Here is a 26,409-nt window from a genome sequence, read left to right as displayed (position 1 = left end):
ATAGGTGTAAAAGTTGCTAGAATGATTAAATAGCTTAAGAGTCTAATGAGAAAGGATTTAAAAGGAATTAGACCCAAAATTTATTATGGCTGGACGGCAAGGGCATGAAATCAGCAGGAAAATTGATAAATTAAGGGTAAAATTGAAATATTGCAAAATTAACTAAATAAAACTAGGACTAAATAGGAAATATCTAGATTTCTCTTCATTTCTCTTCAATTCCAGCAGCTAAAAACGCCATAGGAGGGTTCTCTAAGCTGGTATTTCATAATTTTTGCACCAAGTGAGTTAATCCTTGCCTTTATCTTGTAATTTTTGTGTTTCTAAGACTTTTACAACTAGGTCTTACTATTAAATTCATTAGTTTTTGATTTCATGGATGAAATTGAAAGTCACCATGGTTGAGTGCTGTAAGTTTATGATGAAATAGAATGAAATTAAAGCTTTAATTTGTTTATGAGATGATTTTATTAGGTAATTTCAATAGAAATTGATTTTTAGGACCTAATTGTGAAAATGCTTGGAATTAAAGTCTATTGCTGAAATTATGATTCCTAAAGGTTGTAAACTAGTTTAAGGTGATAGAATAAAATGTTAATTGAGAAAAATCAGCTCAATTGAGAGGCTAATTGAGTAGGGACAAAATTATCATTTATTAAAAACTTAGGGGAAAAATGGTAATAAACAACTTGCACAAAAACAGTTTGGACAGCAGCAGTAGACTAACTTTGAAAAATCACCATAAATTTTATAAATCGAATTAGAAGATGAACAAAATATGGAATTAAAGCTTATTGAGTCTAGTTTCTCATAGAAGAAATAGTTAAGCAATGGATTTGTAAATTTTGAGATATAATGAATTTTGTGAGACAATGTCAAAATGAATTCGGGTTCCCCTATTCTGACTTTAAAAAATCATAAAAAATTTAATAAAAATAATTAGGGGCTTAAATTTATATTTTTAGAATCCTAAATGAGTCTATTTTCAATAGAAACAAACGAGAATATAATCTGAATTATGTATGAAGAGATAATTAATTTTTAGTGAATAAGGGTCAGAACTGTTAGATAGCAGAACAGGGGAGACTTTAAAGAATAAACTGTACTTATTGGCTAAACCAAAAATTCTGAAAATTTTATGGTAAAAAGATATATGAGTCTAGTTTCAGGTAAAATTAATGGATCTTAGTTTGGAGTTTCATAGCTCAAGTTATAAATAATTTAGTGACTATGACTCAAATAGACAACTTTGAATAAACTATAAATAATAATAATGAAATTATAGAAATTGTTGCATATGAACATGAAATGTATTAAATTGATAATTAAATTTATTTATTTAGATCCAGAAGATTCAAATACGAAGCTAGATCGAGGAAAGGAAAAAGTTAAGGATTAGTAGATTTTTGTACACGAACAAGTATCAAGGTAAGTTCGTGTAACTTGAATTATATTCTTAAATTGCTTGAGATTGTATGTTATTGATGTGAATATGATTTGAATGTTCATTGTATGAAAATTAATGAAACATTGATATATCTGAAAAGGAATTGACGGTAAAAAGGATCTAGCCCGGACGGGTGATCCTATCCTGATATAGCCCTCCCGAAGAATATGTGTAAAATGGATTTAGCCCGGACGGGTAATCCGAATTAGGGTCTGAATTTAGCCTGGACTGGTAATTCAGATCCAAGCTCATTAGAGTAATTGTCGTTGCAGGGGATTTAGCCTGAACTGGTAATCCCGACAATACTCTATGAGTTTATATTGCAGGGGATTTAGCCTGGACTGGTAATCTCGCTGCAAGGTTGAGGTTCGCGGGAGTGTGCTCTCTGAAATGGAAATGTGCGCACATGAATATGAATTGACGGACCCGGAATTGTACACTAAAAGTGTACCTCTGAAAATCCATCGAAATTCCGATAAATTCAACGGGATAAATATGGAAAAATAACAAGGAAATGGAAATTATGATATTGATGAGCTCATCAATCATGGTATATATTATTGGTACATGGAAATTATTGTACTAACTTGAATGTTGAGTTTGTGCATATTAGGGTAATAATGCATTAAATGGATATATAAATGTTTATTGTATTGTATTGAAAATATTAGGTAAGTATAATTCTTGTTACATGAGCTTACTAAGCACGAGGTGCTTACCCCGTTTCCTTTTTCCCTGTTTTGTAGTGTTAAGAGCTCGGAGGTCGGATTTGGTCGGAGACACATCACACTATCAACCTCAGGATTTCGGTATATAAAAAAACTTTATTTTGGAAATCAATGGCATGTATAAGCTAATAAAGTAAATGTTAACGTGAAATGAATATAAAGTTAGCCATTAGTATGGTTAACAAACTTGGTTTTGGGTATGTGATGACGTTATCTTATAAATATGCATGAATTTATCTTGAAAATATGTTGAATTGGTTTGGTTAAGTGGATTGGTCTCGATTTAATATTGCAGGGAAGGTTAGATATTTATAAAGGGGCTATATTGAATATAAAAAAAATCGTAAACTCCGGTAATACCTCGTACCCTATTACCCTATTCCGGCAATGAATACAGGTAGGGGGTATTACCAGTCGAGCCCGGGTAAAAAACTTACTCGAGGCTCAACCTGTTTTCTAAATGAGCATTATTTTTTAATCTAAACCCATTTTTCGAGCCTACATTTTTATACAAACCCTCCATATTTCGGACGGATTTTTAGCCCGAATCTAGTAACTCGAACCATGATCAGGTCCAGTATATATTTTATGCTAGGTGGGACTTTTGAACCTTGAACAGACCAAGTTCGTTTAGACAATACATCTATTGGACCTTAAACTCCTTTGGGCCTTATTCGGATCTAAGTCCATTTCAACAATATATGTATAAATATATCGAATCCAAAATTAATATGTAAGCATTTTTTTTGGCAGGCTAGATATAAATAGAGATGTATATGAATCGAGTTTCGACAAATATTTTTTTGTTCAGGGTTAGGCTTCCTCGAATGTAAATAAATTAAAATTTAAAAATATTTGTATTTTAATTTAAATCTCAATAATATAAGGTTTTTTTGAATAATTCGACTTAGATTTCAATAAAATTTTAAATTCAAAGCCTCATCTAAGTTAACAATGGACACCATGGTTAAAAATAACCAGGAAAAAGGAAAACAAATTTACACAAGATAATTTTGGGCGATGATAAATATATAAGGTCTAATTATGAAATTCATCCCTCTACTTTAATTTGTTAGAATTTAGTTTTTATACTTCATAAAAAATTGAGCAATTAAGTTAATTTGTTGATAAACATAAATCGGCTGCTGATTTTTGCTAAATTTATGCATATAGATTATTAAACTGTAGGCTTCATAAAATACAAGGATTTAATTATGATAAATTAAAGTAAAAATACTAGCTTTTTAATCATCATAATGTAAAGAGATGAATTTCGGAATTAAACCAATTAAGGGGAGGCAAGAACTCCATCGAAAACAACATCAGTATAGCATGTGTATATATATATATACATATATATATGTGTGTGCGAAGAAAACCCTAAGATGGTTAAAATACTAGCATTAATGAGTCTAAGCACAACAGCCACCGATAGGAGGTGGCGCCGCCAGGTTCTCTGGTTGTTGCTTTAAGATGTTTCTTTTTCCAACAATCGACCCTTCTTCCAAAAGACTAGGAACTTCCATTATCTGTATGATGATCCATAATCGATGAGTGATGGATATGATACATATAAAGGAAAAGGGGGCAGGCAGTGACCTTGCCTCCCCTGAAATGGTAGATTTACCGTTTAATTTTTTAAAATTTTATGAAATTGCATATTAATATAATGGTAAATTTATACTTTGAACCCTAATAATTTATGATCCATTCCTAATCTCTTTAAAGCAAATTTCTGAACTCGTCTTGATGTTAGAAATAAACATGTTACCTTGAGTGCAAGGTCCTCAAAGCATTGTTGGACGTTTTGTCCTGTTTTAGCACTGCATTCAATGAACGTACATCCAAGCTCTTTTGCAAGTTCAATCCCTTCTTCTTTACTTACAGCCCTTTCAGATTCCTAGACAAATCATATAAAAGAAATAAAGAGAAAATTGTTGTATACATGGAAAATTTACTTTTTGCCCCCTCCCCCATAATTAAGGTATTTTGAAATAAATAGTTATTAATATTCGAGAGGGATCACAAATGAAATTACCTATTTAACTAAGAGAGCTTTTGCTTGTCGTTATCTTTGTGAATATTTATTGAGATGATGTTTGGAAGTTAAAAAAATATATATCCTTTGATTTTAGAATATTTAGCAAAGTTATAATATTGTTTGGACTCTTCATATTTTTAAAAAATATTCATATTCAACATCTTTTGAGATGTCGGTTAAGTTTTAGCTCAGTTGTCAGTACAGGAGGACTTGGATTTGAATGCATTGAAGCGTATTATCCTCTTATTTAAGAGTTGAAGAGGGATTACGAATAGTTACAGGCATTCTATCAAAAAACAAAGATTGGCCTATGAATACTTCGGACATCACCCTAATTGTTGAACATTTAGATATTCAACATATACCTATATTCGATATTGATATTCGAGTCCGACTAAAATTTTAAAAAGAAGAAGCAATTATGATATATGGGTTTCAAATATAATCTATAAATATGTCAAATAAAATGCAGATATGAATTGGAAAGAGAACATTAGACTTACACGATCAACTTTATTTCCGACAAGCATCTTGACACAGTCTTGATTGGTAGAATAGAGCTCCACTTCTTTGGCCCAAAGATCGGACAAATTTGTGAATGTTTCTCTCAGTGTTACATCATAAACTACATCCAAAAAACAATATCGGACAGTTTAAAACTATTTTCAAGTAAGTTGAGATTAAGGTTTAAGGTTTAAGGCATTAATTATAAGTACGTTCAACTTTTATTTTTCTGAAAATTATATTCTGTATCTGAATATATTTGGAGCATGAGCGTCAGAGCCAGTTCCTAATCTTGGTTTTATGTTGCTTCAATTTTTTATTTCTTAAAATACTCAAAACTGTAAGGTGACATTATCGGTAGAATTGATCAACGGCCGAGTCTATGAATGATCTTGGTACATTTTGTATTTATCTAAGCTCAATGTAATTTGACTTATGAGATTGAAATTTTATCTAACTCTATCCATATTGTAAATGATTAACTTAAGCTCGTTTTAGGTCTGCCCGTATTATTTTAGAAAAACATATTTATTTTTAGTTTATATTCAATATTCTATATGGTTTTTCTATTATTGAAAATTTAAATTTAGAAAACTTAACATATTCTTAATTTTTATATAGAATTGTATTATTATATATTTCATTCTATGTAATATAAATTACATAATACATAAAAAATAAAAATATATTACAAAAGTATAAAATGGGCTGATTTGACCCATATTTTAAAAGAGTTTAATTTTTTTTCAAATCTATTTTTCGGGCTTGTATTCTTTTATACTCACTTATATTTCAACCAAATAACTCGACCCATGAATAGATTTATCTAAAGGTGGATAGGGGGTTTGGCCTAATAATGAAAATATTCTATTTTAGCCTCTATATAAATTATAAAGGTATAAACTAATACAATAGTAAAACTATATTTTAGCCCCTCAAAAAATTTATAATTCTATTATAGCCTCAAAAAGTTTCAAGCTTTATCCGTATATATTTGATGTAAATTTAGACATGAATACGAGAATATCCAAATACATAGAAAAACTTACCAAAAAATTGAATATACTCGTTCATATATCTATATCAAATACTCACACTTAAATACGAGTAATATTATGAAAATTTGAAAATTAGACCATGAACTTACCAAGTATGATCCCGTGGGCACCTCTATAGTAAGAGCTTGTTAATGTTCGGAACCTTTCTTGTCCAGCTACCACAACCATTCAATCAAACAAATCAATCATTCAATTTTTTTAATGCAGTGCTAATAATTTCATAAATTGAAATTTAAAGCTCCTTTACTTAATAAAAAGTAAACCTTATTTTTATAATCGAATTTTAAAATTTAATTATTTGATCTTGAGCTGACAAGTTATTCCGAATTTGAACTTAGTTAAGTTTTATTTTTAAAGATCGAGCTTACTTTATTTATGTCTAATTTTGATACTTGACTTCAAACTTGATTATTTATGTCTAATTTATCACTGTAACTTGAAATTTTCGAGCTTAATAATCATTATACTAAAGGGCAACGTAAAAGGGAGGTTAGCAACATTACGATTTATAAAATTTTAAATTAGTATAACTTAAAATTATAGTTTAACCCCAAAAATGATTAAAAAAATGATTCATCACTTTAAAAAATTATGAAGATATAGATTATTAAAATGATGAAATTATATTTTTGCTATTGTAAAAATATACAACTTAATTCCGCCTCAAATTTTTTTTAACTTCACTCTTGATTTCATACACATATATATATTTATATAATACATGAGCTAATTGAATCAAGTATTAATACACTTAAATTTAACTCACTCCAAATAAAGAAAAATTATCAAGTCAAATTTAATTTTTGTCTCGATTTAAACTCGAGTAACTTCTTAGCTAGACTCAATGCAATTATAAAAGTGTATATATATGTTACCAGTATCCCAAATGGTAAGCTTCAATCTCTTTCCACCAACTGTTAACAACTTGATTTTAAAATCCACACCTATAAACATATATTCAAACAAAAACCCAAATAAAAATATTCACAAATAAAACAAATAAAAAAACCCATAACTCAAAAAAAATTAAAGGGAGAAAATAAAAGAACCAATGGTGGGAGCTGAATCATGTGAAGAAGCTGAAATGAAGCTAACAAGCAAGCTACTTTTGCCCACTCCGGAGTCTCCGATCAATAAAATCTTGAATGAAAAATCATAGTTTCCACTACTTTGTTGCTCTGATGATGATCCCATTTCGATTTCTTCTATAAAAAATTCCAAAAATAAAAATAAAAAGGATTTTTTTTTTCTATTTTTTTTGTTTCAAAGTTTCTGGTTGTATCAATGATGAACAATCTCGAAAACTAGGGGGAAAAGAGAGACAAATTTGGGTTATGAAATGAATTATTTAGTGTTATATATTTATAAATAAAGGAAAAAAATGAATTGAAAAAAGAAAAAGAAAGAGAATCAAAGTATTGTTTGAGAGAGAAGCTAAAAAGGAAAACCGCTAACTTAGGAACACCTGACACCAACGTTATTCTTTCATTTTCTTTTGGGTTAAAATCTTTTTAAGTCCATGTGCCTTCTGTACATTTATAATTTAGTCCATCCATCTTTTTTTAAAGAATTTAATCTTTTTTTAATATTTCAAAATTTGGATCTCATTGTTGCATCATTAAATTTGTTCCATTAAATTATTGTTCCATTAAATTATTGATGTGATATTTTGAAGTTTAAAAAAAATATAAACTTAAAAATATAGGTATTTATAAATTAAGTTGAATCGGGTTTAAGTTAAGTTTACGTATAAGCTGAGTCATAAAGTGTCACTATAATTTTTTAAGGAATACAAAAAAATCTTCATCTTTATGTGATTTTATATGTATATAATCACCGAAAACTTGATAATGACAAAATCAAGGGATTCTCCATTGCCAGCCCAATTTTTGCTGAAAATTTGCTTTCAAGGTAAAGAATATATAGGGAATGGAATAAAGCTAAGCTTGCATGCACCGAATTAAAAGTAGATGTGATAATTTAAATTGTATTATATTTATATATTTAAGTTGATTCTATCAAACATCCTTAAATTATGACTTTTATTCTAAATTAGTCCTTAAACTTTAAAGTATTCTAATTATATCCTCAAACTATCAAGTTTTATATCAATAAGGTCTTTCCATTACTAAAATTGTTAATTTAATTAGTAAATGAAGATCTTACGTAACACAATTTAAAAGGAATATTATAAAAATCTTGATTTTGAGATTTTTGAAGCTATAAAAGAAACTATTGTTTACTTTTTTTTTTCAATTTGACTTTATTTTTAATTTTAAAAGCTATGGCAAATGACAACATTTTACTTTTCTTTAAAATTTTCATTTTAAATTAACATAAAGTTTTACGTGTCATTTAATGGTTTCAATAATGGAAGGACTTAATTGATATAACATTGTTAGTTTGAGGATGTAATTAAAATATTTTAAAGTTTAAGGACCAATTTAGAATGCCATAGCTTGAGGATCAATAAAGACCAAATTGACAAAAATATAAGGAGCTAAATTTATCATTACACCAAAAATAAATGGATTACCTATGCTATCTTGAAAATCACGTAATTCATATATCATTATTTAAACTACCCTTTTACAGTATATAAAGCATAAATTTCGAACATAATTGAATATAATAAAAATTTCCAAAAAAATTATTGAAAACTCTAGGCTTGTACATGAAAAATTTTCAGTTATTAACATTGACTGAATCCTAACTTAAAATCAAAATTGAGACATTAAACCAACACACAAATCATTAACACTGAAATCTTTTGAATTATTTTCATTTCACCCCATCTAAGCAAAATCAATCAATTTTAATCTCTTGTGCCTCAGCGATTCAATTACGAACTCGTAAAAATTGACCTACCGGAACTGAGATCGTCCGGTTTATTTGCATTTAGGATGATCATAGATAAAGAATACAATTGTGGTTGATGATCGTACCTTTTTAAGTGCTTGTGCTGTCTTTGTTGTCTTGTGGAGTTAGAATTGTGACCCTTTCCGGTAAAGTCTGTTCGTTCAAGTCCGGTTGACCCTTTGTAGTGAAGTCCAATCGTTCAAGTCGGGCTGCTTTCCAAGGGACTGAATTAGTTGATTTAAGTAATAAACCGAAGGCTGAAGAGCTTGTAGCTCTAACGATAGCGTCCGTTGAACGACTCATCTTGCTGACCAACATTCCGAACACCTAGACCATGGCAAATGTTTTAAAAGAATAATTCTTAGAATTATAGGATTATTAACAATCAAATAGTGGAAATATCTCATGTAACCTGTGAATAGTACAGAGTTAAAATGTGCCGATCATCTGAAAGAGAGAGTATGCTGCTGGAAACATAAATGGCATTTGCTTGGATTATCGGCCAAGGTGCATCGAAAGCCTGCATCATCGAGAACTATGTTAACGGTTTTTCCAGCTTCCATGACTGTCTCACATTAGGCTAAAATCTAGCACATTAGACACAATCGAAGTTATGCAATTTTGTCAAGAAAAAGTATATTGTTTAATGTCAAATTTAGCCCCTCAACGTTTATATCTTTTGTCAATTTAATTCTTATTTTTTTCTTGAGCTAAATTTAGTCATTACCTTTAAAAAAATGACCAAATCACTTATTTTAATAGAAATGCAGACTAAAATATTTTTTAACAATATTGATGTGACAATCCACTTAAGAAATCATATGTATTTTCATATTGACATAGCATTGTTTATTTTATATCACACTAATAAATAATTTAATATTTTCACAAAAAAAATAAAGTTCTTAAAACTTCAAAAACTTAAAATGAATTGCATGTAAATTACCATGAGAGCTACCATGTTAAAAAAATTAACGTTTTAGTTAGTATTTTTGTTAAAAAAACAATTCAACTAATTTCGAAAGGTTGATGGTTAAATTTGGTTTTTTTTTAAAAAGATTAGGGCCAAATTTAGCTTAAAAAGGAAGGATCAAATTGATAAAAAAATGTAAATATTGAAAGTTAAATTTGACATTATACCAAAATATATATACTCTAATTTAGATAATCGATTGCTTCGCAGCCATTGATAAAAGAAACCCGACGACTAATAGCGTAGGATAAATATGTAGACTTATCGGCGAAAAATTCAAACCTGTATGGTTGACACCATGTAAGTATCAACTCTAGACGGAAGATGTTGCAGAAACTGCTTAGTAAAATCTCTTACAAAGTCCTCATAATCACTTCTGAAAGGAGACAAAATACGGAATTAACGAAATAAGAAAGACAACCGTATGTTACTGTATACCAAGATTCGTTATTTGCATACCGATGGTCGGAGTTAACAATATGTGAATTGAATAAAACCAGCAACCCTTCTATCTCCATTAAAGGGGCAAACCGCTTGAGGGTATTCTATTTATTAAAAAAAAAGTACCACTTAGTAAGTACCACTTAGTAAAACTAATGATAAATAAGGTTTAGGTATCATAAAGGCTCTTGTCGTAGGAATTAGATTGTATTTTTTTTAAATTAAAAAATTAGTAAAATAATTTTGTATATTAGATCAAAAGAGTAAATTAGTCTTTCTTATTAAAAAATTTATCAATTTTTACTACTAAAAATTGGCATGGTTGACAGAATAACAAACAATTACACTTGACGTGTCATGTGTATCTCATGCTCCCGTACAATAATCAGTTTTTAACAGTAGAAAAACTAATTTTTTCTTTCAATGTAAGATATAAAGATTAATTTTCATATTTTTTTAATAGAATTCATCCTTTAATATGAGACATCTATGTTACTTTTACTGCTAAAATAAACATACTATGTATAAAGGGACATTCAGTATTAAGGTAATCGCTTACACGGCAAGTGAGTCTAACAGAAAGCTCATCATCATGTAGGTGTAGGATCAAGCGTGGAACTGTAGCATGTATCTGGAAACAGTGATTAACATTTGATTAGCTTGATTAGATGGTAAATGGTGCAAAAACTCGATTATTTTCTATTTTGACATGTATTAATAAATATAGAATAAACTAGTCATTAACTATTAGTAAGCTTATATTATATAATTTTAAAAAATTACAAAATAGTCACTAAATTTTTCGGCAGCTTTCATTAAGTTAGCGAAGTATTCAAAAGTTTTTTTTTAAATTATTAGATAATTATTATTTTTTGAAAAGTTTGACTACCAAGCTTCAAGCGACGATTTGATGATTGATACGGTGGATCAATACACATCGGCGAGTAAAAAAAAAACTTCAGATCCAAGTCGATTTGACAGTCAATGTCAGATATCGAAAAAGAAAGTTGTTTGGCTTTTGGTTTATAAATTCATGACGATAAAAGCTGTTTCATTAAAAAATGAGCTATAGAAAAGAAAAGTTTTCCATTGGTGTAGATAGTGCAAACAGAGAAGGCCATGCAGCAATGACTTTAACAGTCCAATAACTTAAGATAAACTTCTTTTGAATAGTTTAGTGACCATTTTATAACTTTTTGAACTTGAGTAACTAAAACGTAAATTTACTAGTAGTTTAACTAGGATATAGTTTACCCACGAATATATCAAGCACTTATTAAGTAAAATGGTTGCACTTATAAGACTAGGTTGCTCTATATAACATGGTATTATGCTGATATCAGAACAGCTTATAGAAATCTCCGATAATATTGGAACAATTCGATGATATATCTCTGAAGGAAGAAAGATCAGTTATCCTTCTAAATTTAACCGATTTATTTAAGCTCAAATTAAAACATAGTCAATTACCTGCTCCAAAAAAGCATCTTTATGTGCCTGAATTCCGTAGTTGCTAAGTGCTCCAAAGGCTGCAAAGGCATCAGCTCGCATTTTTACATTCATGGATATCTGTACAAGATAAAAAAGCATTGCCAATCACCAAATGCAGCCTAGCATCGATAATAATTTAATTAATATTGATGGAGAAAACAAAAATCTCAGGAAAAGGCATTATCGGTCACAAAAAAAGACTCTAGTACAAGGAATATGGATCCACCTGGCTCGTGAAACGTAAACGTATATGAACACACAAGTAATCAAGGTAAATTTTGAGTCGTATGTCCTAAAAGTGGTTTAAAACTCGAGCATCTATAATAAACTTGCCATAATCAAAGATTGTTATAGTAAGTGAATGCACCTGTAGATTGCGAAGCCGAACAGACAACTTAAGCAAAATGGGTTCAACAGCATCATTGGGTGATGATTCAAGAATCTACAAAAAAAAAAAAAATATTAAGTACAAATAAAAATAATATAATGGTCGAAGAGGCATATCGAAAGATTATGTGTGTGTGTATTAATTATCAGGCCAAAACATACACATAAAAGCGAGGGTCATAAATTACCATCAGTAAGCATGAAACTGCAGTTAATTGCACTGATTCATCCAGATCATCAAGCAATGCTAATATTACACCCAAAACTTGAGTTGTATACTGGTCGATATGAGCAGATGGTATCTGCAATATACATGGAAAGTCATACTTTCATGTGTTATAAATAGAGTGAAATAATACAACATTAAACTTGAGCCAGAAATTATGAGAGAAGTGAATGCGTGTGACCGCAATTGAAGACCTAAAATCTAGATGATATCCTTTTCATATACCTTCACTAATCCTCTTAGACAAAGGCATCTAACTGTTGGAGATTCATCTGAGACATGTCGGCACAACACTTCTACCATCTCTTCCAATAGGGAGCTAAACCCGCTACTGCATGGTTGAAATTAGCACGTAAACTATAAGAAGAGAAATAAAAAGGACACAAGTAGAAGCTAGCAAGAACTTCAAAGATGGATCACAAAATTCATACCCGTACTGAATAAACTCTGATACTGCAGCTGCTGCAGCTTCCCGTTGAAAATTTTCTTGAAGGTTCAACGATTTCGAGAAAATCTTGCATATATTCTGAACCTGAAGAGTTGGTTACAGTGTAAGAAAATAGTCTCCATTCAGTATTTCGTTGGAAATGGCATCCTACATAAAAATGGAAAAACACCAAATGGATAGTTTTACCTCTTTTGGTCTCTTCATGGAAATGCAATCAGCTAAATCTCCAATAAGATTAATCCACTTTTCATTATGCTCACTGTCTCTAGCCAAAATCTGAGGACAAATTTAATTTTGTTTTTAACTTGGTAATGTTATGTGAAGTGTTTCTCGTTGTCCTAGCAGTAGCAGGTGCTCATATTATGAGAAAGTTCATGTACCTTGCCCGTTTCAAGATCTCCAACACATTCACAAAATGCCTTAAATGCAGTTAGAAGTGCACTGCAGGAATGGAGAAAGAAAATTATTTACTTTTAAGAATATCACGTCCCTGACTTACAGATGCCTACATATATATATAATAGGATACTTACCGTAGTGGTTCATGTCGACCAGAGGTAGCTAGACCATGACAACTGCCAAGTTGCAGTACAAGTGCAGCAAGAACTGAAGAGTAACTATGTTCAACAGCTCGCTTTCCAACTTTACCTCCACCTCTGAAATTAAGATGAAACATCATAAAATTATGAAGACCATAAAAATAAGATAGATTTCAATAAATGCAATTGGTCAACATACCTAAAGAAGGAAGTAAGAGCAAAAATAGAAGCTTGCAGAATTTCATCCTCCAATTGAGTTTCAGAAACAAGACTAGAATTTTCTCCTTTTCCTAGATCACTACTTTTAGTGACACGAGTCTGATTAAGGACAGAGATCAGGTGCTCCAAGAATAAAACTGACAGCACTGTATGTTGAGAAAATGCCTATTCTAATTAAGAAAAAAAAAACAGAAGGAATCAATTGATAGCCATAGAAAATTAAGAAAAATAAAAGAGATAAAGGAACAGAGTAGATCACATGGAATGCATCTTGCATCGGCCAGCCACCACGTAGCCTAGATATATCTTTTGTGACAATATCCCTTCCAGCAGCAGCCAATACTTCATTAAAAACAATTTTTGCATTTGTGTTCTCAGATAAAGAGGATATCTAAGCTAATGAAGGATATACAATGATCTTTATTGAAGTGATGGGAAGCTTATGAAATGGCTCCACTATTGATAGAAACCTCGATTTATGTAGGTAAAGATAGACAATTACATCTAAAATGGAAATAAGATAAAACAATAATTTAAAACAATTCAAAACTAGAATAAAAAATAATAACTCTATTTCCTAAGATTACGTTATTATGCCTCCTAGATTGATGGTTGGTAGAGCAGTAATCTTAGATTGACAATTATGAAAAAAGTGTGAACAGTTGATGGTAAAAGAAAGGTGGATTTTCCAACTTAGGAAGTTGAAATGATGAACTCTTGTAGTGAGTTACGGTAGCATAGAAACTGAATGCAAAATGTGATTTGACATCTATTAGGCAAGGCCCCTCAACCGACTACCAAGATAATCGGGCACGAACCTCACTGCTTTGAACTAATAGATAGAAGCCGATGATTGGTTGATAATAAAGAAAACCGGTTGGTTGGCTTTGGTGAATAAGAGTTGGTGTTGTTTCAGCCAAAAAAGGTAAATAGTTAGAACTATATGAAGGTCCAAGAATATGCTCATTTAAGTGAAAAGTTAAAAAAGAAAAGGCATATAGGCCAAGATAAAAAAAAAAAAAAGTCTTCACAGTTGATTCTGCAGACTGTTAAGTGTTAACAATGAGGAGAAAAAAAAGGATACAGCTCCAAGAACTTCTAAACGTACTTGCTTCTCAGTAACATGCCCTGCAGCTGAGAGCAAAGATTGAGCGGTCCTGTAGAGAGACTTGATCAATCCTATTCCCAGAGATGTTTAATTTATACTTTTTTTATCATAAGAATGTATAACTAATAAGCTATTTAAAAGTGAATTTCCTTGTCTAAAGGGGGAAAAACCTTGAAACATCAGATTCACTGAGCTCAGACCCTCTCTTTGCTACAAATTCAATAACAGCTAGGATAGCCCCTTCAGCTGACTGCTTGATTCTGTCACAAATAGCTGGCATGCAACAATGCAATGTGCCTACAAGCTGCACGTAATCATCAAGAATAACTACGGCTGGTTAGTTTGAAAGCATTTACATTTGAAACAAGCAAAACAAAAAGATAAACTCAACCTCCTCCTTTGTCATAAGGGTACAGACAGAAGCAACAATTCTGTTAAAAACCTCAGACGGATCAATTGAAGCATCCTGAAAATAAGTGCAAAATTAAGAATTAAACCGGTATGAAGTATCGCAAGTTCGCTTTCATTATCTTGAATGGGAAAGGTGCACGAGATGCAACTTTAAATAGGGATGTAGATACGCAAAAATAAACATACACTTCTCAAGATGGCTATAACATCCTCAAGGGAGGATAAAGCAACATAGCATAACTCAATATCACCATAAACACTAGAACCTAGTGGCTTTGGAAGTGAGAGAGAGATGTTGAAGAGCTGATCAAGAATCTATTCAAAGGAAAAAAAAAGTATTAAAAACATTTTCATTTCAATAGAAATTAAATTCCATATATGGTTAAATAATTATACAGGAATTGAAGTTTCATATTTAAATGATACCAGATCTTTCCCTAAACCAATTTAATACCTGAGCAGAAATTTTTCTAATTTCAGAATCAGCGTCAGCACAGCGTGGAAGATATGTTATAACTCTATCTCCCAAAGACAGAGCTTCACGACTTGGCAATACAAATGCCGCTGGCAGTTGAAGAAACAAAGTTCAATAAGATTAGCAAGAGGCAGAGAACATTTGCAAACTTCTGTAGGAAGGGCACTCACAAGGTAAATTGGAAAAATTTCCATGTGTACGGTCAATTTGCTTGCCATGTGTGCAACCCCCATGACAGCCTAATGGACAATAGCCACAAATGCAGAGCACCCGGAACTTGTCAAGCATCTCATAAACTGCAAGACAACCTCTTCTTCTTTGATAATCCACAGATGAAGAAACATATTGATCAATTTTCCTTAATATGTGCAATAGCTGCTCAGCTCGGCTTCTTCCATCCTCTCCACTAATTGTTTCACAAGTTTCCAGTTAGAACAGCCAAGAGTCATACAACCATACGTACAACGATATGGAAATTTTCTAGAAAAGGATATATATTAAGCTTCTTTTCAGATGGACCCAGATTGCTTTTGACATTGCAGTCAATCAATGAAGCAGGATCAAATACATGCTAACTAAACAGCACAAAGCTCTACAATAGTGGAACAAGTTAATGAGGTAGCTAAGCTATTCAAGGACTCCAAACCTCTACAAGGCTCTTCTTTCATGTATCTACCATGTGTGGCCTATTCTCTGTCTAGCCTTGGGAGAAAGGGAGGGGGGACGAGTCCACCCGCATCATTATTGGGGACAGGAATCTAACAAATTCCCCTAAAAGATTAATCGCTATAACTGGAGAGAAACTTGTGTTCAAAGTTGATTCTTATCCATCAAGAGGCCATGGATGCGTAAAGGGAAGTTAGATCTTCCAATGGAAAAACTGATATCCTTTCTTCAAGAAAGGAAACTTGAATATACATGGAATAACATGTTGCAGTAATTATACCACAGTTTTCTAAGTGAAAAAAAAAAGAAAAAAAAGTGAGATTGACTTTTCAGATATGCACAATTAGACCACAATGATTTTACACTAAGCTACAGGGCATCATCGGACCATAGAAGAAAACATAAAGGGTCCATAAAGGACACAAGACATATGATTATCATTCATTAAATTTATTTCCCGTGTTCTAAACATGAAGTATTATTTTTTTAAAGTAGTCTAGGAGCACAAAATGATCATCACTTGATCAAATGAAGGCAGTCAAGCAGGACTTCGTAAATCAAAGAAACATTTTCCATTAACTTGTCAGAAATCTTACAAATGATATAAAAAAAATGATCAAACTGTGTTTCGGTAATACCTTGTGAGAAGAATAGCACATAGGAGTGTGATAAGGTTATTGATAAGGGGATTGACAACGTCTATTGGATCATTTGGCAAAGCAAAGAACCCCAAGGTTGCCTGTAAATATTTTCAGAAGTATTCATGGCTCTAAGTATGTAATTACTGCACAAAATTTACATTCTTAATATGTTTATCAAAGATAAACTGAAAGAATACCTTCATAACGTGATTTCTTGTTTCAATTGTCAACTTTGGCTCCACAGAAACCAAGGTGGTACAGGCATTCAAAGCAAGAGCCTAGAGAAGAAACCATAAACAGAAATATAAACTATGCGACACAGTTGAGATAGTAGACCATAGTATCACTAGATCATACTACAATTACTATAAGCAACAAAAATACCTGGGTGCGCAGAAGTTCAAGACTGGAATCAGCAAAACCATCAGTTTCTTCTCGGCCCATTAAGGTTAAGATATAGTCAAGCAACATGTCTCTTCTTTTCAGTGGGAATGGAGCACCATTTTCAGCAGCTTTAGCGACGGCACGACCTGCATGACAATAAGTTAATTTCTTATCAACATATTAAGTATGACATGTGACTACATATTCTAGCAGCTTTATTTCTCCATTTCATTCAAGCAGCAGTAGTCAATGGATCCTTGTCAACCTCTCCTTATGAATCATCAAATCTACATACTGAACAATCACTCTTTGGTCTTATGAACTTCCTTCTACCCTTAATAAAGTGCATTCTGATTATACTATCCAACTCTGCTTAACCTAAAGCCTTTTGAACACTAATTTTATCCAGGTTTCTAACTTGCAAATAAAGTAGTATTTTGACTAACCTAGTAAATCGATAGCTGTAATAACAGCCTGCTTTGCTTTAGGGTGACGTACATGAAGAAGACGTGAAAGCATGTTAGTCCCCTGCAAGGATCAGATTTAATAATCACCTTAGTATCATATTAAATGATGGCAGTACAGGTAAGACAATGAAAACATCTGTAATTGTTAATAGGTATGATACAACTTCAACATGCTATAATGTATACGGGTATAACACCACGAATATCATAGTCCATTCATAAGATGTTGAGTTATATTTTAACATCTATGACGGGATGAACCCATTAACCACCATGTGTTAATGTTTTCCAAACATGCAGACTGAAAGCCAATCAAAACATGAAAAGGGTTAATGCTTTAGTGGGAAGGGATAGCTAAAACATGTAAAAATGACAAAGCACATATCAATACAGAATCAGAGTTTTAAGGATTCCTTACAACTAGTGCATCTATTCTAGCCTCAATAACTACTGATGGAGCATATCTAGCAGCATATCCGTACATAAGAGCCAAAGCAGCATGTACATCATCAGATTCTTCTGTCCTGTAACTTTCGGAGAAGAATGCTAAGAACCTGCAGTAGGTAAGCCTTAGATTTCAGATCAAAGTTTTCTGGAATATGAACTTCAAAACTTCAAAATTTAAAAGAACGCTTAAAATGATGGAAGTTGATAACATGCTTATACAAATTGAAAAAATAATTAGAAGATGATTCAACTGAAATAAAAGTAGTTCTAAAGAAGTGTTGCTTCGAGTTTTCAGTTTCAGACATGATGAAGATCAGATACTTGACAAATAAAATAAGCAAAGCCTTTCAGCTTTGGGTTTTATTCTCTCAAAATTTTGAACAGAAAAATGCATGAACTGTTAAAATCCACAATTAAACCAAACATCACATTGCATGGTGTTGCAAATGAAATGTAGTTTGAAGCACCAACCTTTGAAATATGCTTTGACCAACGTTATCTAGAATGTCTTTCAGCTTATCTAACACTGTATCCAGGTGGGATGCTGCAACCTGAAAGAATGACTAGTATAAACCATAAACATGAGAACAAATAGAAAGAAAATTATTAAGAAAGCTTGAAGATTACCAATCCCATGGATTTTGCTAATCCAAGCCTGTTTATCGGAATAGCAATATTAGCTTGCTTGTACATCCAGCCAATCTTCCCACGAACATAAGCCCTGTCATTAACTTTCTGAAGAAGCATACCCAGGCATCTGTGACAGATTGCAAAAAGAGAAAATGTTCCAGGGAGATCAGAATTTTGCACTGAACTCTGGTTCTACAAAAAAATTGTATTTGGGAGTCCATACTAGAGTGAATAACCTCAGAACCTTAACATCAGATACTAACAATATTTTAAGTGGAAGGTCAGTGCTTTTTGTTAGTAAGATACAAATCAAAAGCTCCTAATCAATACAGTGATTCCATATGGGACTTGATTCCAGTGAAACCAGCAACTTCAAAAGAGACTGCTTCTAGAATTACAAAAAGAACTTATAATTCAATAAAATTACCTTACAAGAATTTTCACTCCTAAAATAGATGGGCTGAAAAGTCAATAACCATGTGAAATTTGAATCTTGACTAAGAATTACATGCCAAAACCCCTGGCTCAAGCTGTTGCATATTCCAGTAGGATGGTTGCTTCACATGACACTGTTCCTAAAATGAGCTAAAGAGGGGTGGCCAGGACTCATTTTAAACAATGCATCAATCCTCTAGAAGAAATTGAAAAACTTTTTAAATAGCATCTGACATTTAATGTCCATATCTCATATATATGTCTGTAAGACTGATATAACAGATAAATTCCTGCCAGTAACACAAGATTTTCCAGCAGCTACCAGAATAACAAAAATTATAACTCAGAATGCATAACTATAGGCTAAGATGTTATGATAGCCTCCATTCTTAAGCACACACATTAAAAAAAAGTCAGTTACAAAAAATGAAAAGGAATTAATGAATGACTTCCATATGGAATGAAATAAAAGAAATCATGTATTCTTTTTCTTAAATGCAGAGCAAAATACGATAATTCAACGATTTCATTCCTCAAACAAAAAAGGTTTATAATTATCCCTTCCTTTTCTTTCTTCATTTTAAGCAATCCCAAAGACCATAGAACAGTCCCTCTCCTTTGCCCTCTTCAACTTTTCATCCATTCCCCCTCTTCTCCTTCCCTCCAGTCTTCCTTTACTACTTCATCCTAACAGATAAAAATATTATAATAATCTTTTCCCTTTTGCCAGATTTTTAACATCATCCCACCCTACCTACAGAAAAGGGCCATAGTAGTTTCTTCTGTGAATTCAATAAAGCAAAATTCAAACCAATACCGATGAAGGACTGCTGAATGTTCATCATCAGGCGTATAAAGTGCATATTGCTTGGTAAAAGCATTTCCCAGAGAAAGCATCCAATCATTGTCGTGAATCACATCCAAAGATTCTGCCAGAAACTGCAATGCAAGAATAATGAGATATTTCTAATTGTACTTGGCACATATGGAAGAATTTTTAGTTTTCCCCCTCCTTTGGTATTGTTATATTGCAATGAAGAGACAAATCCATTTTTCATTTACATAAGAAAAAGTAAATCATGAATCCCCTCTCTAGAAGTTCCAATGTCAAAATGAAGTTTTGTCTAGAGCATACATTTTCCATCATGTGGCCAAACAATAGAGTAATTACGTGAATAATTTATTAGTTAGAAGACCTTACATTGATTATCATTTCATCCCAGGTCTCTTGATAGGAAGGATCCAGCTTAAGATCTTCTGGGTCACTAATATACGCCTTCATTTTTTGAATCTAGAGCTTACAAAAGACAACAATCAATTAGATACTAGAGCATGCTTGCTTTGGCTAACTTTTATTTCATGCGTGAGTACTAATTCATTTAATTAGAAAACAAACATTTTACTACTAATGTTTTAAGCAATAAGTACACACTTTTTTAACCTTATGTTTTGCATGCTGAACAATATGTAGAAATATTTTAGAGCCTTTAAGATTCATGGAGGGAAAAAAAACTATTAACATCAATTTAGCCAGTAAAAAGTAAATGGAACTGTCACCTATTTAAGTGTTTAAATTTTTGTTCACTCACATATTTTACGTATCTATATTTTTATCCTATTAATTTCTCAAAAGAACTTCATGTACCATTCCAATTTTGGTTCCTCTAAAAAGAATTGAACTTCAGCTCAAGCATTATTACTCCAAACTCAGTTATCGTAAATGAGGATCTACCTCATCTTGCCAAAACAAGTTGATGTTCCTCGGAAAGAGAGGTGCCAAATAAGAGAGGACCTGCAAACAGTTAAAAAGTTAAAAAGAGAAGAAGACAACTACTTGGTCTAACAATGCTAATCTGCTCCAATTGGAACAACCATGTTATAACTCTAACAAGAATCAAATCAGATTACTTGAAGAACTGCCATACACTTTAATTTCAGCCAAAAGAACAGAATTAAAAAATGTAAATTTCTGTGCATTGACCTTTACATGCCTCTATCCTTTTCATGCATATCTGACTAGAAAAACTGCTTAAAGCACATGGCTAACAAGTGATATAACATTGATGGTCACATGAAACAAGAAAAAATGAATGTTTTCCTTGCAATTGTATAAGTGTAAAATAGTCCTATTCTAAGTAGGAAATTCTTCCAGCCCAGTGGTCTGATATTCCAATTGAACACAAGCACCATAGAAGACATATTTATAGTTTCTTTAACTTGCCAATGTCAATAAGTGATATAAGCTGATTTAAGTATAAATGCTTACTTTCAAAATATGAGTTGCACGCTGCTCCCTTGCCAAAGGGTTGTGCAAAAGAACAACCAAGCGTGCAAACAGCTCCTGAATTTATACATAGGATAGAAGAGATTTACTTTAATATATAGAGAACAGAAGCGAACTTGAATCATATGATTAACACACATCACCTCTGGACTTGGAATATCATCACGAGCTTATAATCACCAAGTATATTATGGTTATAGAAGATCTATGTCTGCATAATTCTGCAATGCATCTGCATACCTGAATAGCAGCACAAATTAAAACCAGTCAATAAAAATTATTAAATTCAGTGCACTATAACGTAGAAGGTGTGTATAACATGCACAAAACAGGAAAAGAGGAAACAGAGAACAGGAGGTGGCAGTGAAGCAAAAACAACACAAGCGGCTTAAAATAATTTAAGATGCATCTTACTATGGCAACTGCACCAGTGTAAGCCCGAGGAATGATCATCTTCAACAGGAATGACCAAAGAATGTGCTGCATAAAAACTAGATATCAATTAAAGAAACCCTTTACAATTAACTTTGTCAAGGTAAGACACCTCATTAGAGATGTAATGGTTGAAGAAAGGAAAAACCAGTATACCTCCATTTCAGGAATTGTGATAGTTACAAGAAGAAGACCTTTTTCACATATTGCTCTTAATTCTTTTGGACAAGTTGATCTTGTCTTCACCTGGGGAAACAATAACTGAAGCTAAACCCATCATTACATGCATTATCAGACTTTATATGATCCAGAAAATGCGTCAAAGTAAAAATATGGCATTTAAGGTTCAACTGGACCATCTGAAGGACATCCAAGCACTTTAGCTGGTTCAACAAATATGACTTATGATGACATAACCTGATTACACTTTAAGAATAAGTTTTTCAAGTATCATTTATGTATTGTCTTTTTCTTTAATTTCATTATATCATTAAGTTCTACATTGTGAACAACAATCAAATTAAATCAACACTTGACACTGAATTTTCAGATTTTTAAAGTGAAACATCCAAATGGTTTTATTATAGTTAATATAGCTGGACCAAAGCTTGCCTGGGAGCTTTCAAGATCAATTTTTCCGTGTTCTGGTAAAGCACAATGGCATACAAGATACTCGATAAACAACTCTGCGGACGGCCCAACCAGGTAACAATGTGAAGCCATCACCACAATCAACTACCATAGAAGTAAAAGGATGGAAAACAGGTAAGATTAAGAAACATATATTTGATTACTAGCTTTATGAACTGCAAGCTGTAAAACTACATACCAACATACCTCAGAGAGAGCCTTTCGGATATCTAAATTTTGCTCATCTAGCAACAACTTTACAGTATCCACTAGCAAATGCCTTTTATTGTGCCAAGCTTCAGATGACCTTAAATGAAATGCAAGGAAGTCATGCAGATAACTAATAAACAAATTGGAAGATGAAAGATAGAAATAAACCTGGGCAAAAGATGCTTCAAAACACAGAGGGCGCCAAAAGTTAAAGGCTCCTCCTTTAATCTACATTTCTAGTAGCAAAAATAAATAAAGAAAAGAAAACATATGTCAAAACATTACTGATTATCACCACTACTCAGAAAATAAAACTAGATCTTTGTATCTATCTAACAATGAAGTACAAATGGTACAACCATTGATGTCGTATCAATAAGAAATATCAGTTTCCTGACAATACAAACATTTCAAACAAAATGAAACCCCTTGCTAGAAATGTTTATACATACATTCAGAAGAAAAGAAAATAAATCCTCAGGGTATACGGAGCCAACTGACAAAAAGCAACGCTGTACTTCATTGTATGTCTGCAATGCAGTATAAAATTATGGTGTGGAAAAGAAATGGAACCTAATATTGAGCAGAAGAAAAGAAATTGTCAAGTTCAAGTAATAAACACTACTAGCAAAAGATGGCCAGTGCGTAATCATACTTCAGAGCCACAGAAAATTTTGAACACTCTTTGCTGTCACTATTCATGCAAATGACAGGGAGGAGAGTGGATAAATAACTGAGAGCTCCTGCAAAGACAACAAAAACATCCACCAAGAAAAAAATCTGCTCATATGGTACTACTAACATAGTTGAAAAAAAGGAAAGAAAAACAGAGGGGTGGAGTTGCAACAAATAGTTATAGAAAGGACACAAAATACAATCCATTTCCTTTTCTTTCATTTAGGTATGAGGAAATGTAAAACTGGGAGATAGTAATTAGGAAGCAGCATTTCTTTTTTTATAATAACAAATTGTTGAACAAGCAACAATGGATAAACACAAGAGAAGACAAGTACAGAAAAAAGTAACTTCTAAAGTCATCCTATGTCCATACGAAAAGAGCTTGACAGAGACAAGCTGGCATAGAGGGAATTCTATAACCACAACTGTTTGATTTTAATTTATGGCATGCTGATATACCATCTATTATCAGATCAGTGATCAACCCAAATACCCTATCATATGGACTATAAAAATGAAGAAATAGGTGAGAAACAACAACAAATGCTACAATGTAACCATAGGATCTCGTACACTATTAAGGCATCCAATCTAAAACTATTTGACCACCAACCTCAAATCAAACCAATGTCAAGTAATAAAAATAACACTTTCAAAGTTTCTCCTCTTTAGAAATATATTAGAGACCTCATTCTTAGATAAAAACTGAAAAGAAGGGGGTGAGTAATATCTAGAAAAGTTCTAAGAATGGAAGGAAAGCACTGACAAATCCTATTTACGATAACCAGATTTCATTCTCTTTGAATTCCTCTTAGAATTTATGATTGTGATGTTGCAATAGGAAGCATTGAAAGCTTTTTCATTGAGAATCACTAAGTAATAAAAATTTCAATTAAAATTATTAACAGGAGTACGTACAAGTAATAAAAATTAGAAGAGAAATAAGGGCTTTACCTCAAATCTAGCAAAGGAGGGCCTGTTTCTGGAAGTAAGGAAGCATTCAGGAGATTATAAAGACTATAGGTGCAATAAGTTCAATATCTTGATCTTTCTATACCTGATGAAAAGGATAAGGAAAGGCTTTACTGTCATGTTGACTTTAGTTTAAGAAAATATGAATCTGTTGCTTGTAAATATTTGCTAGTGCATGTGTATGAAATTTAGCAACTCTATACATATTTAACTAGTATACATCATATGTACTGATCACAATGAAATTATTCTTTGAACTTGAGGATAATTTTTACAATCCATATAGTAGGGACAAGTTTGGTAAGCTGCCTTTAATGTAGGTGTAAGGCAACCATCTGACCTAATGCTTCCCAGAAGATACCCGAACCTAAATGAAATATGAAAATATCAAATGGGCAAATTTACTTTAGATCTAAAAGATAGAGTACAACATAATAGGGCATTTAGATATCTTATATTTTCATCAGGCTAGACATGATTTCCATAATGGCCATTTTGCTTAAGAATTTTTTAGTCTTAGGGGCTTCTTTTCTCTTGGGATGAGCATAGAGGAGTTAAGCAACATGCAAAGTAATAAAGTATGCGGTGGTTTTTCCAAACAAACAAATAAGGACATAATAAAAAAGTGCTAATATCTAGAATTGAAGGTTTTTAATCTATTAAATAAATGAAAGAAATATCTTGACTTTGCAAACTTAAGATCCCGTAAGCAGCCCAAACTCTCAATAAAATTCAAAAGCAGAATTAGAAATGACTGTAAAAAAAAGAAAAGAAAAAAAAACATTTATTAGGCATTACTTCCTAAATAATAAGGCATGAAAATGACACGAATGAATGTGCCAACAGAATCCTTACATGACATCACCGATCTATGGGGGATTCTGAAGGGAAATCATGTTTATTGCATACCGCTTGCACCAGCATTGAAAGCTAAGAGAGTTAGAAAAAACATTTCATGGGTTAGCCAGCTATAGGAGAAGAAATGCATAAGCATGTGAAACATACACTCTATGACAAAATCTCAAAGATAAGCGGGTGATTTCAAAAGAGAGTGCTGTACGTGGGAAAACATAGAAGGGGAAAACAACAAAAAGTAACATAATAAAGCTTATGTTAAATAAAGGGGCAAAGTACTGGCAGTCCCATGTCGGAAAGATTCTAAGGCCAGATCAAAATAAAACGTCAGATACAAGCAAAGATTGAAAACATAAACACGTTAAAGGATTTCAAGAGATCAACAACGCCACCCCATGCTCTTAACCTTATTAAACAACTCAACTATTAGAAAAATAGCGAGGGCACATATATTACCATTTGCAAATATTGGCCTGTGGGCATCTCTTCCATTTCCGATAATAGGTAGAACTCGCGAAAGGACACCTTTCAAACGTGGAGTGAACTGCAAAGCTTGATTGAATAGAATAAAATGAAAGTACAAAAATATTTCATTAAACAAAGAAATTGCAATAACACTATAGATAACTGAAGTTCAAAAGTCAAAAAGAACCACAGGTAAGTGATTAACCATCAGCAGAAGCGAAATCAGCAAGTATTTGAACCATAGCTGGCAAACCTGAGCTTGGTCCTGACAAATGAAGAAATATTTCTTCCATCATCTGCCAGACCAGGTTAAGCCATAATTAGTGACTAACCATAGATAGTTTAAGCAATGAACTTGATAAGGAAAAAAAAATACAGAAGAGGAGATAAAGCAAATAAGGAAATACTTTTTCTTAAACCATATACTTACAATTACACAAAGCAAAAGTGAATAAATTTCAAACCAAACTGCAAGCATCAAACTTACAAGGTCAGGCAGATGTGAGCCAATAGAAACAAGTAGACTTGCTGCTGCCCTTTGCCATCTGAATTGAGTTCCTATACAAAAATAAGCAAAACAAGCAAAAATTGTAATCAATGAACAACTAATTGCCTTGGATTGATAAGCCACCAAAAGCGAAATATAGTTTCAGCGAATAAAAACTAATATTTTTTTTTCCAACCAACCAAGGAGACACCGTGATGGTTAGAGCTTGAGACTTATGGAGGACTCAAGTTACAATCACTGAGAACACTTGCATTTAGAAGCTTAGAAGACCTTTGATGCCAGGAGGAAAAACATTAAGAAATGTCTGTGTTACCCAAACTCAAGGGAAAGTGTCAAAATACTGGTTTGTT

At 32.2% G+C, this 26,409-nt stretch overlaps 2 protein-coding genes and 1 pseudogene across 2 annotated transcripts; all 3 read right to left on the bottom strand.

Moving 5' to 3' along the window:
* Nucleotides 1-3,324: 3,324 nt before the first annotated feature.
* Nucleotides 3,325-7,214, bottom strand: LOC121209536 (ras-related protein RABC2a). Its single transcript, XM_041080333.1, has 6 exons — nt 6,828-7,214; nt 6,654-6,722; nt 5,868-5,933; nt 4,720-4,841; nt 3,947-4,075; nt 3,325-3,704 (listed from the first exon to the last, which is right to left on the bottom strand). Exons 1-6 carry the CDS (start codon nt 6,970-6,972, stop codon nt 3,588-3,590), a joined length of 648 nt encoding a protein of 215 aa, XP_040936267.1. The 5' UTR covers nt 6,973-7,214; the 3' UTR covers nt 3,325-3,587.
* On the bottom strand, nt 6,664-25,183 carry LOC121210125 (protein SHOOT GRAVITROPISM 6-like; annotated as a pseudogene).
* A 274-nt stretch (nt 25,184-25,457) lies between these two features.
* LOC121210123 (protein SHOOT GRAVITROPISM 6-like) lies at nt 25,458-26,312 on the bottom strand. Its single transcript, XM_041082241.1, has 4 exons — nt 26,305-26,312; nt 26,039-26,096; nt 25,757-25,847; nt 25,458-25,638 (listed from the first exon to the last, which is right to left on the bottom strand). The coding sequence occupies exons 1-4, from the start codon at nt 26,310-26,312 to the stop codon at nt 25,466-25,468; spliced, it is 330 nt and encodes a 109-aa protein (XP_040938175.1). The 3' UTR covers nt 25,458-25,465.
* Nucleotides 26,313-26,409: the final 97 nt, after the last annotated feature.

Source organism: Gossypium hirsutum, chromosome A11, assembly GCF_007990345.1.
Source record: "Gossypium hirsutum isolate 1008001.06 chromosome A11, Gossypium_hirsutum_v2.1, whole genome shotgun sequence".
Taxonomy (NCBI): Eukaryota; Viridiplantae; Streptophyta; class Magnoliopsida; order Malvales; family Malvaceae; genus Gossypium; species Gossypium hirsutum.
The sequence above is the reverse complement of the archived record's forward strand: the minus strand, read 5'-3'. Positions and strand labels throughout refer to the sequence as shown.